Consider the following 14942-nt stretch of genomic DNA (forward strand, 5'->3'; position numbering starts at 1 on the left):
TTTCTGAACAAAAATCACGATATTTCAAGTATTGGCAACTGGTAAAATTTGGATATGTCGGCGCTGTTCCTGAGATGTTATACAAGTACGGCGGTGGAAGTTACATCAGAAAATGAGCAGGAAATATGCTATTCACCATGAACACAACAAATGAAACAACAGATGCCTGGAACCATATAGCTGAAAGAGAGTTCTAAAGATTGCATTATGTACACTCAAAATTAATTATACACCGAATCAAAGATGAAATATCTCTTCTTTTTCTATCGCATAAATCAACCGGAATTGAGATCTTGCGAAACTTGGTTTTGCCACCTGCAACAACGGCAGAAACTCATTCCTTGTTATTGATATACTAAGCAAGGGGGAAAACACAGGAACTGCAGACCAACCTTGTGAGAAGGAACCTTGCCAGTGGGCTTACGGTAGGAGCAGCCAATGGTGGTGTATTAGTCAATTTCTTGTTGCTTGCTTGTTCAGAGGGAGGTTCAGACTTCTTTGCAAAAACTGAAGCTGCCGTCTCCTGAAGGCCTTGCAATGAGGACTCCTTTGAGCTGCATCGCAGGTAACATAAGCCATCATGAGATGAGAGAATGAGCAGGGTCTATTCTCGAGCGGAAGTATGAGAACAAGTGATGCCCAACCTCCCTAGCCGGTGTAGCAATCTGCCAATCAGTACTTCGCATGATCCAGGTATCTCAAGTTCTAGATCCATCAAAGAATCAAGGAAAGCATGAACAGCAGGCCGTTCAAACTTGTCGCCAGTAGCCTGCAGCATAATTGCAAGAAATTTCAGAGTTGGAATAGATGACTGGGGGGGGGGGGGGGGGGGGGGGGGGGGGGGGGGGATGATTCAAAGATATCAAGACAAGGCTTGTCTCAGCAAATGCACTAACACTGCTAAACCATTGTCAAACATGAGGATGAATTAATCAATGTGGAGATTTTATAGGTAGAATGAACTTGTTAGTAGAGTCGAAGTTAGCAAAGAACTACTCCCTCCGTCCCAAATTACTATTCATTTTACTTTTCTACCTAGATATATATTATATCTAGATACATAGCAAAAGTTATGTATCTAGAAAAGCCAAAACGAATAGTAATTTGGGATGGAGGGAGTAAGAAAGAATGAGGGAGCATGCCAAACACATTACCTCTTTCAAAGAAGGGATTATCAATGATGAGATTGCAGGTGAAGCTACAGAACTAGAAGCTCGAGAAGCTGATTGTCCATCAGGTAACTGCCGTGATTTGTGACCTTTTTGCATGTCGACACCCTCACTGTGATAAGAACATAATTTTGTAAAATAACACTTAAATAATGAGGCACAATGTTTCTATCTTTGAAGTTAAACCACAGATAAAAGTAAACTCGAAGTACCTTTGGAGCTCTTGACTATTTACTCCAGAAGATCTATGCTCATGTGATTCCTTTTCATACCTGTTGACAACAGGCCTTTCTCGAGCATTTCCCTTTCTTAACCCAGCCTGCAGAGCAGCCTTTGCCTGTATGTACCACGCATTAACTACTATGCATGTATCAATAACCACAAACAGAAAATAGGAAACAAAATTGTTCACGTGCGTCACCTCTGCAAGGTTAATAGCACTATCCTCAAGTGAAGAGCTTGATGCCTTTTCTTGGATCCCCAGCCTTGACCTTGAAGATCTTGGAGTTTCTGGGTCTTCACTTTGACTCCGAACAACTGTACCACTGGAAGACATGTCTTCATATGAGGAGAATCTGCTGGGAGGCTAACAAGTAAGGTGTATCAGTTGCTGCTGCTCACTGGACAGTAGGCCTCTTAATTTTAAAAATCTAAAGACGACCTTTTTTAAGTTACCTTAGAACTGTGGTTGCTAGCTGCGGATGCTCTCGGAGACCGTAGCACAACAGTTCCTGACCCACTTACAGACTGGTCATTCTGGCAACGAATTATAGTTAGTAAAATCATCAAAATTTAACCAAGTTGCATGCCACAGATCAAAATCTCACATCATCAGTTGAGCTTTGTAGTCTCCCACGTTCATTCTGTGTATCTCTCTGAGAGAGAGATTCTTCAGACCCAGTATATGATGTCCTCCACTGATTTTCTCGATCAGCTGTACGTCTTGGTGTAATTGGACTTTGAGGCGTATCAAATCTACTATCCTTGGTGGAGGCAGCCTGAGGGGGCCTTGAAACAACTCGGACAGTTCCTGTGCCCTCTGATCTATCAGGCAAATCCCAGCCTGTAGCTTTCCTGACTGTTCCTTGACTACAGTAGGAAAAAGGAATCAGGCATGCGAACACAGCAACAAAGTTTACTTGCTGTTTTCTTAAATCTACCTCAAAGGTGGAGCTGCATCTTTTGCCCTATCAACCTTGATAGTACCTGTACCAACATCATCTTCTTCAACATGTGTTTGGCCATTTTGTGTGGCATCCATGTGTTTTGCTGCAAATTTTGGCCGCTCTCTGCCCATACCAGTAATATCACAACGTGAATGAGATGAACATTGATACAATTCAATTGTAAGTTAAAACAGTGTAGCCATTAAACCTTATTCTCTCAAGAAGCTTTGGAGTCTTTCGGGCATTTTTTATGAACCGATGCTTAAGAAGTTCCTTGGCACTAGGTCTCTGTGAGAAAGTGACAAAGAGAACATTAAACACAAGCGATGAAGAATATAAAATTGCAATGTCATTCCAGCCTACATATGAAATTACCACATTAAGTATTGCCAAATAAGAGACCATGCCACCTGCCCCCAGGAAATTTATCTAAATTACAGTATAAGCAACTAAAATGGCATGACATATATGCAAATTAGGTACATAACGGTGCAGAGAAATGACTCATGGCACAGTTAGAAATACAGAAAAAGGTTTTTTACCTCTGCTGGATTCTTCCTCAAACATAGTGACACAAACTCTTTCATTGGTTTAGAGAAATGCTCATCAAGCTGCATATTAACAAATATCATTTATCCTCTTGCATTGAAACACATAGCGATGCTTTTGGTAAGTTACAACAAACTCGGTAACAATTGCTGAAAATTAAGCAAATGACCTGTGGAGGATTTTCACGAGGTATCATGAAAAGAACTCTCATGGGATGAATATCTGCCAAAGGGGGTTCACCTTTTGCCATTTCAATAGCAGTAATACCTAAAGACCAGATATCCGCCTGCATCGAGACATAATTACCTTCTGCCATTGCTAGTAAAGTGCTAGATAGGAATATAACTGTTTAACCAATGCACAATTACCTTTTCATTGTACCCTTCAGAATTTTGAATAACCTCCGGTGCCATCCAAAAGGGAGTTCCAACGAATGTCTGAACAGTTCAAACTCGTTAGCAACAGTACAAAGGTTCACTCTTTAATCTATGTAAATAGCAAAACACACGCGCCATTTGAGAGATGTAATGATTAAAAGATACTACGCTAACAACATGCTCCATTTGAGCAAAACAGGATCATATATGAATGTCTAGCAGCACAGGACACACATGGAAAACACCAGAAGTTTTGTTTTCAATAGAGACTGACAGTATAGTCATCTAGAAAAGGTAGCTAATCAATTTACCTACAATAAGTAACAAGGCGGTTTGATTCTATTATACTTTTACTCCAAGGATTTCATTAATGAGTAGAAATGTAAAATTGATAATTTAGGCCAGTCAATTTGAGCTATAGTCGAGGGTTTAAAAGTTTCCTGATGCATACATAGAAACATTGAGCAACTTGACATAATAGAAGGATGGTTAAAATGGTACCTTTCTCCTAGACATTGTTTTAGTCAGCTGTGCAGAAACCCCAAAGTCTGCAACCTATGGAATAAACATGGTAACATCAGAATATATATTATAGGCTAGATGTCACAATGAATAAGATTCCTAAATGTAGAATCTTCCACAAGTCTTAGAAAATTTAAACCTTCACATCTCCACTTTCAGTGAGGAGGATATTTGCCGCTGCAAAATATCAAAAAAATTATCATTTGCAATATGCATCATACTTGGCATTACAAGAAAACGCAGAATTAGCAACAACATATCGATTAATTAGCCCTTGTGCAACAACATGATCATCTCTATTTATGCAACCAGTTCTATGCTTGACAGTATAAAATATAATGAATCCTTACATGTCGCGCTGACTAGATGGTTTGGATTGGCAACCATAGGATTGCATGCTAACCTTATATCCTTTCCACACATAACTTTTAAGGTAGATCTATTTGACCTAATCCTCCACACCACTATACATGTGGAAGGGTATCACCAGCTGTCCACTAAACATGTACCCTTTAGATTTGCAAATAGGGTGGCTTGATATTGGTTTTGATCTCGCTCTGCATCCACCAGCACCTCTAAATTCTCGAATCTATCCAGCCTCATGCTACAACAGCGGTAATGATTCTTCACCCACCGTTCAGCATCTTAACCCAACTAAATTTAAATTAAGTAACAAATAAGATCCATTTTTTTCATACAAGCAAGGAATTTAAATGGAACAATTAATAAAAGGTCAATTAACTTTTTCTATCAACAAATCCATTGTCATCTAACTTGACATGCAGTATTATATGTTCTAGACATCCCAGGGTGAGAATGGAGCCACTACTTAATTATGGTAGTTTGAATGGAGTGGATAGGTTTCCAGAACAATATTTTGTTATCCAAGAGTGATCCTAAGAAATCGTTAACAAGCTACCTTTGATGTTTTCCTTGGAAACATGTTCCACAGGAAAGACAATGTCCGTCCTTGAGACTATCAGTTCTTATAGAATATAGGAACACCATCCTTATAAAAAAAAAAAAGCTTCCTGTCCATTGGTTTTAGTTTCTTCTGGTTGGCAGACAGTCAGACACTCAGTTACTGAAGATGCAATAGACCACTTCAGTCTCTGCAGCTGCAACTAAATCGAATGACCGTGTATCCTCCAGATACATACATTTACTTCCATGACAATGACGTATACCTAACTAGCAAAGAGATTACTAGACCAACTGGAAAAGATTTATCAAGATATATCAAATACACTAGGCAATGAGGTAAATCAATCTGGAAATATTGTCCATTACCACCTAAAGTAAACACAGCTTGATGGAAGACTCATTCCAGTTTACATCCTCATAAGATTGATGTGGCTTGGAGAGGTCTATTGCTATTGGTTGGTAGTTGTTCCAAATAGTTGCAGGTATTCAAGAGAAACATCCAGGTAAGAAAAGGGAAAGGGGGGAGAAGACCTTTAATATCACGGTGAATTTTTCCTTCAGAATGCAGATATTCAATTGCATGTAACAAGTCCCTCAGAATGCATGCAATAGACATTTCATCCAGAGGAGGGCCGGCTTGAAGCTGTCACAGAAATGAGCCAGAACAACACCAAATTATCAACCAAGTATAGCTTATAATGATGCTTGACAAATGACAATAGAATGGCACACTAACTTCACTTCTATTTGCATTGTATATTTGTATTAAGCATTGTGCTGGATCGAGAAAGGATATACAAAACATACAAGGTCAGCCACAGAACCACCAGCCATGTATTCCATCACTATCCATAGCTTAGTCTGGTGAAGATAAGAGCCGTAATAATCAGTTATATAAGGGCACCGGCATTGTGACAAAACAGATATCTCCTGCAATAGGAAATAAAGCCTTTTAGGAAAAAGAATTTTCCATATCAGCAACATGTTAAGTTAATCCTATGATAACCTAGTATCCAATATAGAGCACAAGGTGAACTACAACCTTTTGTATGTCTTCAATGTCATCCTCACTGCATAAAATTGGTTGAAAACGAAATTAGTAAATTGGAATAAACTCTTGGTGAAGAGAAGAAACCAGAAAAGACAAAGAAACTAGAATGAGAAGATGTGCCAATTACTTATGCATTTCTTCAAGGAAAATTTAGTTACAGATGTGGAATGAAGCACGCAGCCTAGTAATTTTTCTACATTACATACACAGATTACTTTCATGCTAAGGAGTTTCTTTCCAAGAAAATGTGGTGATGATATAGTTATATGACAGTTTCTGACATTAATTAGATGGAGTGGCAATAAAAAAAAAGAGGGGGTGGAAATGCGGGTAGACATGGGCATCCATTCACAGAAAAGCAAACCTTCTCCAAATTTTTTTAAAAAAAATGTGTAGAACACAAGTTAAGGTATTCCATTACAATCATTCTTTTTATATCCAAAACAAATAAGCATTGTTGTGGAAAACAGAGGGAAATAATACAGGTGGAGTGAAACTAATAATTAATATGTTGATAAGGAAGTCAAAGTAAAATTGATGTTAGATACTCACGCTTCTTCCAGATCAATGACTTTTATAGCAACCTCCTTATTCAGTTCCTTGTCAAACCTACAAAAAAGAATTAACACAAAATAATATTGAGTAAGGGTTGAAATTCAACATAAAAGTGAGACAAGAGAAAGAATAGAAGTATAATTCATGGGCAAGTTTATGTGAACCATATGCCTACTGATATTATGAGAGAAAATATTCAATAGCTTTTAAAGTTGATGAAGAAATAAGGCAAACATTATGTCATTCTTCATGCAAATAGCATGCCAACTTCGATGTGCATTATACATTTATTGACGAACGATACAAGCACATGGCAGAATTTTCATTTCACATGCTAACTATTTTTTACTCAAAGGTAAGACTTTAAGTATAGAGAAAACAGCATATGGAAGTTGCCTAGCAGTGAGTTACAAACAAATTCTGAACCAGTTTCCCCATGCAACATGCTAAGCCCTTTATTTTCGAGAACACATGAAGCTCGCCATCTTTTCTTTTAAGTTTTGAGGAAAATCAGCCAGTAACAGCCTATCCCTCACTTAAGTGTCTCACACCATAAAGTGCTTATCTTATAAGTGAACAAAACAATTACGCCTTCAATCATTTGAGCAAGCAGCAAGCATATTCCTCAGTCCTCACATGAACAACATTTCACACATAACGATAGCTAACTAATATATAGAAAACAAGTCGGATAACCTGTGATCAATATTTCAAAGGTCAGCTACGTCGCTGCCTGGGCAGCACTTAGGCGCTAGTCGCCACGCTCCTGCCGAGCTCCAAAGTTGCTGCCTATCCTGCCTAATGGGCCATTACTCACTAGGTGCCACCTGTGTGTTGGTTTTTTAGAAGCAAAGCTGCCATCTAATTTAGAACCACCCAATTAAAGCTGCCATGCCATGCAAGCTCATATCAGTTCACCACTATACCAACCCGATTAGCACCGTCTGTTCAACCAAACTCCCTCACCCAGCACTCAAACCGCATCATTTCACCCCAGATCCCATGAAACCACCAATGCCACCGAACTGCGACGAACAGGCAGGTGTATAACATCACAAACGCCACTCAGCAGGCCACTCGATCAGCTAATTCCCAGAACTCGACGCACGAATTCCCCGCTGGACCCAGCCCCACCTCGAGCCCCGATACCCAAATCCGCAATGCCGCTCGACCCGAAGCAAAACTGAAGGCTCAATCGAGCGCCGCCACCGCCCGCCGCGCATCAGCTCGGAAAATCCGCGCGAGGTAATAAGAGGCTGGAAGGAAAATTTGGGGGTAGGGAGTGGGAGGCATCCTCCGTACCCTTTGTAGACGTCGCCGAAGGAACCGCGGCCGATGAGGTCGCGGCTGCTGAACCGCGCCTCGATGGCGGCCGCCATCGACGCCGAGTCCGACATCCCTCGCTACCCCCGAGATCCGGCAGCGGCGGCCGCCGGGATAGGGTTTTGGAGGGCCGGGACCGGTGCTGGGTTCGCTCGCCGTCTTCCTCCTGGCGCTAGGGTTTGGATTCGTGGGCGGCGTTCGTCTCGCGCTACTCGCTGCCTCCGGTTTCGCCCATTTCGACAGGTCGCGAGATTTGGCGTTGGTGCCTGGTTTGCGTCTGTTCGTCCGGGAGGGCAGGCTGCAGATGGTGGGGCCGGAAGGTGGGGCCGGGAGGTGAGAGAGGCGATAGACGCTGCAGAGGAATGGATGGATGCTTGTTTTGAGAAACGACTGAACTATTAATGTAATATTACTTTTTATTATATTCCTCGTACGCACATAATCACGTAAAAACGAGGGATTAGGTCAATCTTAGGCGGCAACCCACTCCTAAACTTAGTACATGTCACATCGAATGTTTAGATACTAATTAGGAGTATTAAATATAGTCTAATTACAAACTAATTGTACAGATAGAGTCTAATTCGCGAGACGAATCTATTAAGCCTAATTAGTCCATGATTTGACAATGTGGTGCTATTAAATATAGTCTAATTACAAAACTAATTGTACAGATAGAGTCTAATTCGCGAGACGAATCTATTAAGCCTAATCAGTCCATGATTTGACAATGTGGTGCTACAATAATCATTTGCTAATGATGGAGTAATTAGGCTTAATAGATTCGTCTCGTGAATTAGTATAGGGGTTCTGCAGCTAGTTTTATAATTAGCTCATGTTTAGTCTTCCTAATTAGCATCCGAACATCCGATGTGATCCTCCTAAAGTTTAGTACATCGTATCCAAACACCCCTTAGTACCTAGAATTTGAGTGACTAATAACCTTGAAATCTTGAAATTGAGGACATGGTCATCGAACAGAAGTTGAGTGACTAATAATGTTGAATGTTATTGTGGAAAAAATTCATGTTGTCTATAACATCTTCCAAAAAATTACTCCTTCCGTTCTAAATTGTAGACGAATTACAATTTGGAACGGAGGGAGGAAAAATCATATGTGATCTTTATTCGTTAGGCTATCGATCATCGTCACATTCAGCTATCAGTCAGTGGTGCTATAAGAACGGTTCCTTTGCCACTCCAAAATATTCCCTTTTTATTGAAGTAAAGTGTGCACAACCAACTAAATGTATTTATGCTTTTGCAACTAATAATGACCGCGACTTCAGTCCTACCAGCTGGTACATGTTATGTGACTTTTTTTTTAATAAAGGATGTTATGTGACTTTATTTGTGGATTATAACAACACTGTGTATTGCTAGAGTCTTAAAGATTACGATGATACCTAACCCCACCTCTTAGGTAAAATTGTTAGTTGCTCAAGGAAATCAATATCATGTGATAAAACGAGGCATTGCTTTGGTTAAGAAATGTCATTATCGTCTTTGCTTAGGCCTGTTTTCTCTAAATATTTGGAGATAAGTTCATTGAACATACAAATGATGATGGGCTGTCCTCTACTATCCATTATCCGATCCTAAGCAAATGCTTAGTTAAACGTGCTGATCATTGCCGCCTCGTTCTTGGCACATGCATATATATACTTATTCCAAAACGATGGATAATGTGATGAGTGTTAATCCATCAAAGTAGTGGTACCGTAGGCCTCACCGTCTAACATGATCCCTCAAACCAGACATCGTACTCCCTCTGTCCCAAATTAAATTGTAAGTTATTTCAAGAATCTTGGAGAGTCAAAGCATCTCAAGTTTGACCAAAATTATAAAGAAAAATATGAAGATTTATGACATCAAATAGATATACTATGAAAATATAATTGATAAAGAATCTAATGATACTTAGTTGACATCATAAATGTTATTATATTATCATATAGATTTGGTCAAACTTGAGATACTTGGACTCTCCAAGATTCTTGGAATGACTTACAATTTGAAAACGGAGGGAGTATCTAAGAAACATGCTTGCATTAATTTGGCCAATTTATTTCGGCTACTGTGCTTTGCGTGGTGAAGATTGATAACGATCCATGTTCTCGCCTGTCTGCAGCAAGCGTGACAGTGAAGAGTGAGCTGCCATTAGTTGTTGCTTTGATGAACAAATAGCGCACAGTACGTACGTACGTACGTACGGTCCTATAGCATCAAGGCTGTGTGAGGATGTTGCATAAACAGGACGTGAATAGTGCAAATACTAGGAGATGTGATCCATCCATCTATAGCGCTAGCAGGCATCTGCATCGGGTACTGCTGCAAATTAACGTAACAGCTAACAAGTAAACGCGCCTGGAACTCTCATGTTCACTGCGGCCTCCTCGTCAGCGCGATGCTCTACCCCGCCGTCCTCGCTCCCTTCCTGTGCGTCCTCAGCCCTTGGATGTCCGAGTGCCAAGGAAATGTTCATCGCGCGAGCCGCCGTTCTGCATCGCCCCATCAGGGCATGACTTGTGTGTAAAGGGAGGGGAAAAAATGGAGAAACTTAATTTTTGGGAGGGGTTTGTGAAGATTGTTCAGAAAATATTCGAAGACAGCGAACAGGGGAACTAAAGCTGATCTGCAACCTTACGAGTACCAGTGCAGTAAACCACAGTACAAACAGATGAAATTCCAGGCAAGCAAGTACAGCAGAACTAAAAATCACACAACCTTACAGTTACAATCATATCAGGTTTAGGCAAGGTGAAAGATGATCACAGCTCGATTGGGTCAGACGCGAGACCCCTTCCCGTACCAGTGCTTGAACCTCTTGACCTGAACTCAGTGCCTGTTGCTCCTCCGGAGCAGCTTGCCGCCTCCCTCCACAAGCCGCCGCTGCCTCTTCCGTTCCTTGCTGCCTCTCTCGTCGGCATCCTGCTCTTCCACCATGCTTTCCACGCGCCCTTCCCGCACTGCCACCTTCTTATTCCTCCGCATGCAAGCGCACTCCACCATAGGGTTGCTGGTCAAGTCACCATTCTGCGTCGCAGCATCAGGTGCAGTGACTGGGGCTGCTTCAGTCTCTGGATCATGCAGCACTTCTGTTGCTGCTTCTTTGTGTGCCAGTTTGGCAGGAGGGTCTAGTGCAGCCTGTTCATGAGGTTCCGAAGACCCTTCTCTTCGAGCAGCATCGACTTCTTTGGGTGGGAAGACTTGACGAGTTCATGGATCCGAGAAAGGGCCCTAGCTACCTCGTCTGGGAGTGACTGCTGCATGAGAAAGCGTTCAACGATAGGGAATTCTTTCTTGATGCCTTCCACCTGCAAATGAAATGGCAATGTCACTCTAAAATGATCTGTAAGGCTGACCCTCGTGTGCATTACTATTTATGAACTAGAGGTTACCATAGTCATCAAACTGAGACCAAGAGATGGTTGTGCTGTGGCTGCTGGAGCCAAAACCTCTGCTGCACTATGAGTGGCGGGAATTGTTGTATGATCACAATGAGTCGTATTGGTCAGTTGTTGGAAATGTTTGATATCTGAAGCATACTTGAGGCTCCAGTCCACCATTTTACTCCAGGTATGGCGTCGGAACCAAGGGACACCATTGAGCAGATGCTGCTCTTGCCCGAACTGGCGAGCATACCGATCTGGGACATATATCTCCCTTATGTTAAAGCTGATTAGCCATGTTCTGGAGAAGCAAATGGTATCCGGTGCAGTACAGATCTTGGGAATGGATGCAGGGTCCATGTCCTTGTAAGGTTCCCAGTTGACCTGGCATGATATCATTCAAGATTCATATGATCAAATGGCTATGTAAAAGTAAACTATAAAATATGAATATTCAGAAGGTACACTCACGTCAGAAACCTGAAGTGAGCTGAAATTTTTTTTGTATAGAAACATCCTTTGTTCGTTTAGCTGTCGTGCTCCCAATCCACCTGCGCACTCCTGCATTGGCGGACCCAGAAACGGACCACGAGGGGGGCTAAATCATAGGCCAAATTTTTTTTTCTCGCTCAACCCAGTACACTAATAGATATAGCTAAGATTGATTTAGAGTGCTCAAAGGCAAAGATACATAGAATTATGATAATAAGTATAGAAAAATACCAAATACATGGAGTCTTGCATCTTCAAGAATTCACACCACTTGAACCAATAATTATTATGATAATAAGTATGTAGGCCAATAGTATGATAATAAGTATAGAAAAATACTAAATAAATGGTTGTGCTGGGCAGTATGTAGGCCAATAGTTATTTATTTTGGGCTGGGCTTTTGCTAAAAAGAAAACCTGTTAAAAAAAATTTCAGCCCAAGGGGGGGCTGCAGCCCCCCCGTGCGTCCGCCAATGCACTCCTGGGAAAATGGGTGCTGGAGCATCCTCCATTACAGGACGCACCACTGGAATATGCTCATAAATCCACCCCTTCACAGTGTTCACACAGACGCAAAATACATTACAGCATTTTATGGTGGAACAGTAGAGTAGGAACTGTGAACACTTGATGCAAAATGAGTACAAAACAAAAGCACGATCTTTCACCAGTCATGCCATCCTAATGATTGTATTTCCCTGTAGAAACAGTTTTTGTCGAACAATTTCAACAATTTTAGGCATTTCCTAACAAAATTTTGCCAGTGAAACGGTTCTTAAAATAAAATGCCATGTGTATGGGAAGTATTAATAGTTTAATATTGAGTCCTACTTTTCATTTTGCTGCCGGGGTATTCCCAACTTTCTGTACATGTGTATCTAAACCCTTTTGATCTATATCAATGCTTTCCATTCTTCTCCAAATTCCAACCCTGCGAATTTCTTCAGTAAAGGAAAAGGATATGGAGAGTTCCATATAACTGAAAGAACTTCCCCCCTTTTTTTGAAACTGAAGTGATATTGGTCGATACATAATGATAACATACCATGAGCAAAGTCGCCCTGCCAGATAGCTTTTTTTTGAGGAAGGCATCACCAAAAGGGAGAGAGACTTGTATAGATGAGCAAGAGCAGCAGCCCCCCATGCATATTCCTGTATATTCTCAAAGTCCGACAACAGTGGCAAGTACTTCGGAGATACATAGTCCTTCTCTCTTTCTGGAAACAAAGTTGATCCTATCAGGCACAAGAGATACGCTCTCTGGTGCTATACATTATTTCATCATCAGTAGGATGCTCCGAGAGCTGGCCAAACTCAGAGAACAGCCAAGAGAGCTTCAAAAGACCGCTCCTGCAGTCCTTGAGATCAGGGATTCGACCCAAGTATTCGAAACAAAGATCTCTGACTGACTTGTTGACCACAGTTCCTGTTGTCACTACATGGCCCAACACTGGAATCCCCAATATGTAGGCTGTGTCCCTTAGTGATGGAGCCATTTCAAAGTCATGAAACCGTGCTGTATTGGTTTGTTTGCTCCACATCTCGCAGAATGGCAGAAGCAAAGATCGATCAATGACCAGACCTGCCGCATGTATGAGGTTGCCAAGCCTGCTGACATCAAATAACAATTGCTGCCGTTCATTCAGCTTCCATTCCTTGATTTTCTTTGTCGTCTGAGATACCAGTAATCCATGTTTTCTCTGTGTGATTGAGCGTCACATTTCATGATTTTAGCAAAAAATATACATACAAAACAAAAGCAAAGTTCAGCAAACTGGTATCAATTTGCTGCTGATAGCAATTACCCCATTGCAACTTTTGTCTGCTTCTAATGCCTCTGCAAACTCCATCTAGTTCTGCATAAAGATAAATCACAATAAACATTTAAATCAGCAGGTTGCATCACATAGTAAGAGTCAAAGGAGGCAAGCAAAATTTGAATCAACACACAAAAAATTATAGAAGACTCATGACTCAATCACAGGTTTCTCAAATCATGTACAATGCAAAGTTGCAAACCTCAAATAATATATAACACTGGAATTATGACACTGTTATGAACCACTATGAACCACAGATCATGTTGTCCAGATTCTATTCCCGTCAAGGAAATGCAAAAATAGCTGACACAGAAGCTGAAATAACTTCGTAAATAATGACTCGTTGATTTCTGGTGCAGTTCAAGATAACACGAACCTGTTATGGTCTTATGGAGGGTTGAGTTCAGGCTATCGTTGGTTCTCTTTCAGACTCATTACAGTTGTCAAAACCAAATATTGGAATGCAGATAGAAAAAGAGAAAAAAAATACAGAACGAGTATTTTAAATAACCTTCAAATTATGCAGCAAGAAAAATGGTTATTCACTACGCGAGCACGGTTACATGGCATGTAAAAGTGATACTCCAGCTGAAAGCCCTGACGAGTGACGACAAGGCACAGAAGGACCTGATGAATCCACATCAAACTGTAGGCTCCAAGCTTCCAATAGCACAAGTGGTCAGAACAAATCCCTCTATCTTTGTCTGTCTTGCACCGTGGCAATCACACACCCAGCAACCCAGATCCACCATACATTGTGCACCTAGCCTATCATGCGCATGTACACACATATGCAACTATGTTCTGAAGTTTGGAACGATTCCTATCAGAATAACATCACAATAATTCTCCATGTAGCAGCATGAAACAGATTTAAGACCACCGCCTCTGTTACGTACTAGTGGATAAACAAAGTTTCAGATAAATGCATTTAACAAACATGAGTTTTGCTGATAAAGGATGACTTATCGTCTCTCAAAGACGAACCACCATGGCATATATCTGGAAAGATAATGTGTTTTTTCTTTTTTTTTTGGTGTGGGTATAAGGGGCAAGGGATCGGAAGATGAGGGCAGGAAACTCCCTAGCTGACACCATCAGGAACAAAGATTCGTTGAAATGACATATGAAAAGAGAAAGAGAACAAATAACCTAAATGAAGAAGCTGCCGTCTCAAATGCACGCGTGATCCAGCCAGATCACCACGATCAAAGAAAGGAGACTGCGGGTACTGGTACTGCCCGCATCAACGACCTTGGGAGAGGGGGAAGGGGCCAGGTGGTGTGCCGTGTGGGGGGCATGCCGAATGCTGGATCGCCGGAGGAGATGAGCGCCACCATGCGAGGAGCAGTGGGCATTGGGCGACGAACGGCCTCCTCGCAGTCGCTGCACTTGCGCTATCGGCCAAGATCGTCGCATGGCGGAACGTGCCGTCGTCCCCTCATATCAGCGGCGAAACCCTTTGATGGTGGCATGGTGCTACCAACTCTGGCGAGAGTATATGGTAATGGTAAGAGGAGTAAATGACCGATCAGAATCTGGAAGACTGAAGGGTGAGCCTAACCTCAATGGAATGCTCGCGCGCTGCCCCGAAGTATCGCCC

The 14942-nt window shown here is 41.5% G+C and overlaps 1 protein-coding gene and 1 pseudogene across 1 annotated transcript; both read right to left on the minus strand.

The window, feature by feature from the left end:
- Positions 1–7943, minus strand: LOC117843706 (uncharacterized). The gene is made up of 20 exons (XM_034724381.2): positions 7616–7943; positions 6311–6367; positions 5750–5777; positions 5515–5637; positions 5239–5350; positions 3923–3960; positions 3763–3816; positions 3253–3321; positions 3054–3170; positions 2878–2946; positions 2544–2623; positions 2330–2458; positions 1997–2258; positions 1845–1925; positions 1591–1755; positions 1382–1506; positions 1155–1281; positions 645–769; positions 393–554; positions 1–315 (listed from the first exon to the last, which is right to left on the minus strand). The coding sequence occupies exons 1-20, from the start codon at positions 7708–7710 to the stop codon at positions 276–278; spliced, it is 2058 nt and encodes a 685-aa protein (XP_034580272.1). The 5' UTR covers positions 7711–7943; the 3' UTR covers positions 1–275.
- A 2721-nt stretch (positions 7944–10664) lies between these two features.
- LOC117844393 (protein MAIN-LIKE 1-like) lies at positions 10665–13231 on the minus strand (annotated as a pseudogene).
- Positions 13232–14942: the final 1711 nt, after the last annotated feature.

The sequence above is a fragment of the Setaria viridis genome, chromosome 2 (genome assembly GCF_005286985.2).
Source record: "Setaria viridis chromosome 2, Setaria_viridis_v4.0, whole genome shotgun sequence".
NCBI classification, from domain to species: domain Eukaryota; kingdom Viridiplantae; phylum Streptophyta; class Magnoliopsida; order Poales; family Poaceae; genus Setaria; species Setaria viridis.

Bases quoted from the DNA above. Each gene is read 5' to 3' on its own strand.
- LOC117843706 (XM_034724381.2), bottom strand. From the start codon at position 7,710: ATGTCGGACTCGGCGTCGATGGCGGCCGCCATCGAGGCGCGGTTCAGC. The intron at 2,947-3,053 runs GTCATTTGCTTA...GTTAATATGCAG, and splicing joins CTCGTGAAAATCCTCCACAG to CTTGATGAGCATTTCTCTAA. The intron at 316-392 runs GTTGGTCTGCAG...CCGTTGTTGCAG, and splicing joins GCAAGGTTCCTTCTCACAAG to GTGGCAAAACCAAGTTTCGC.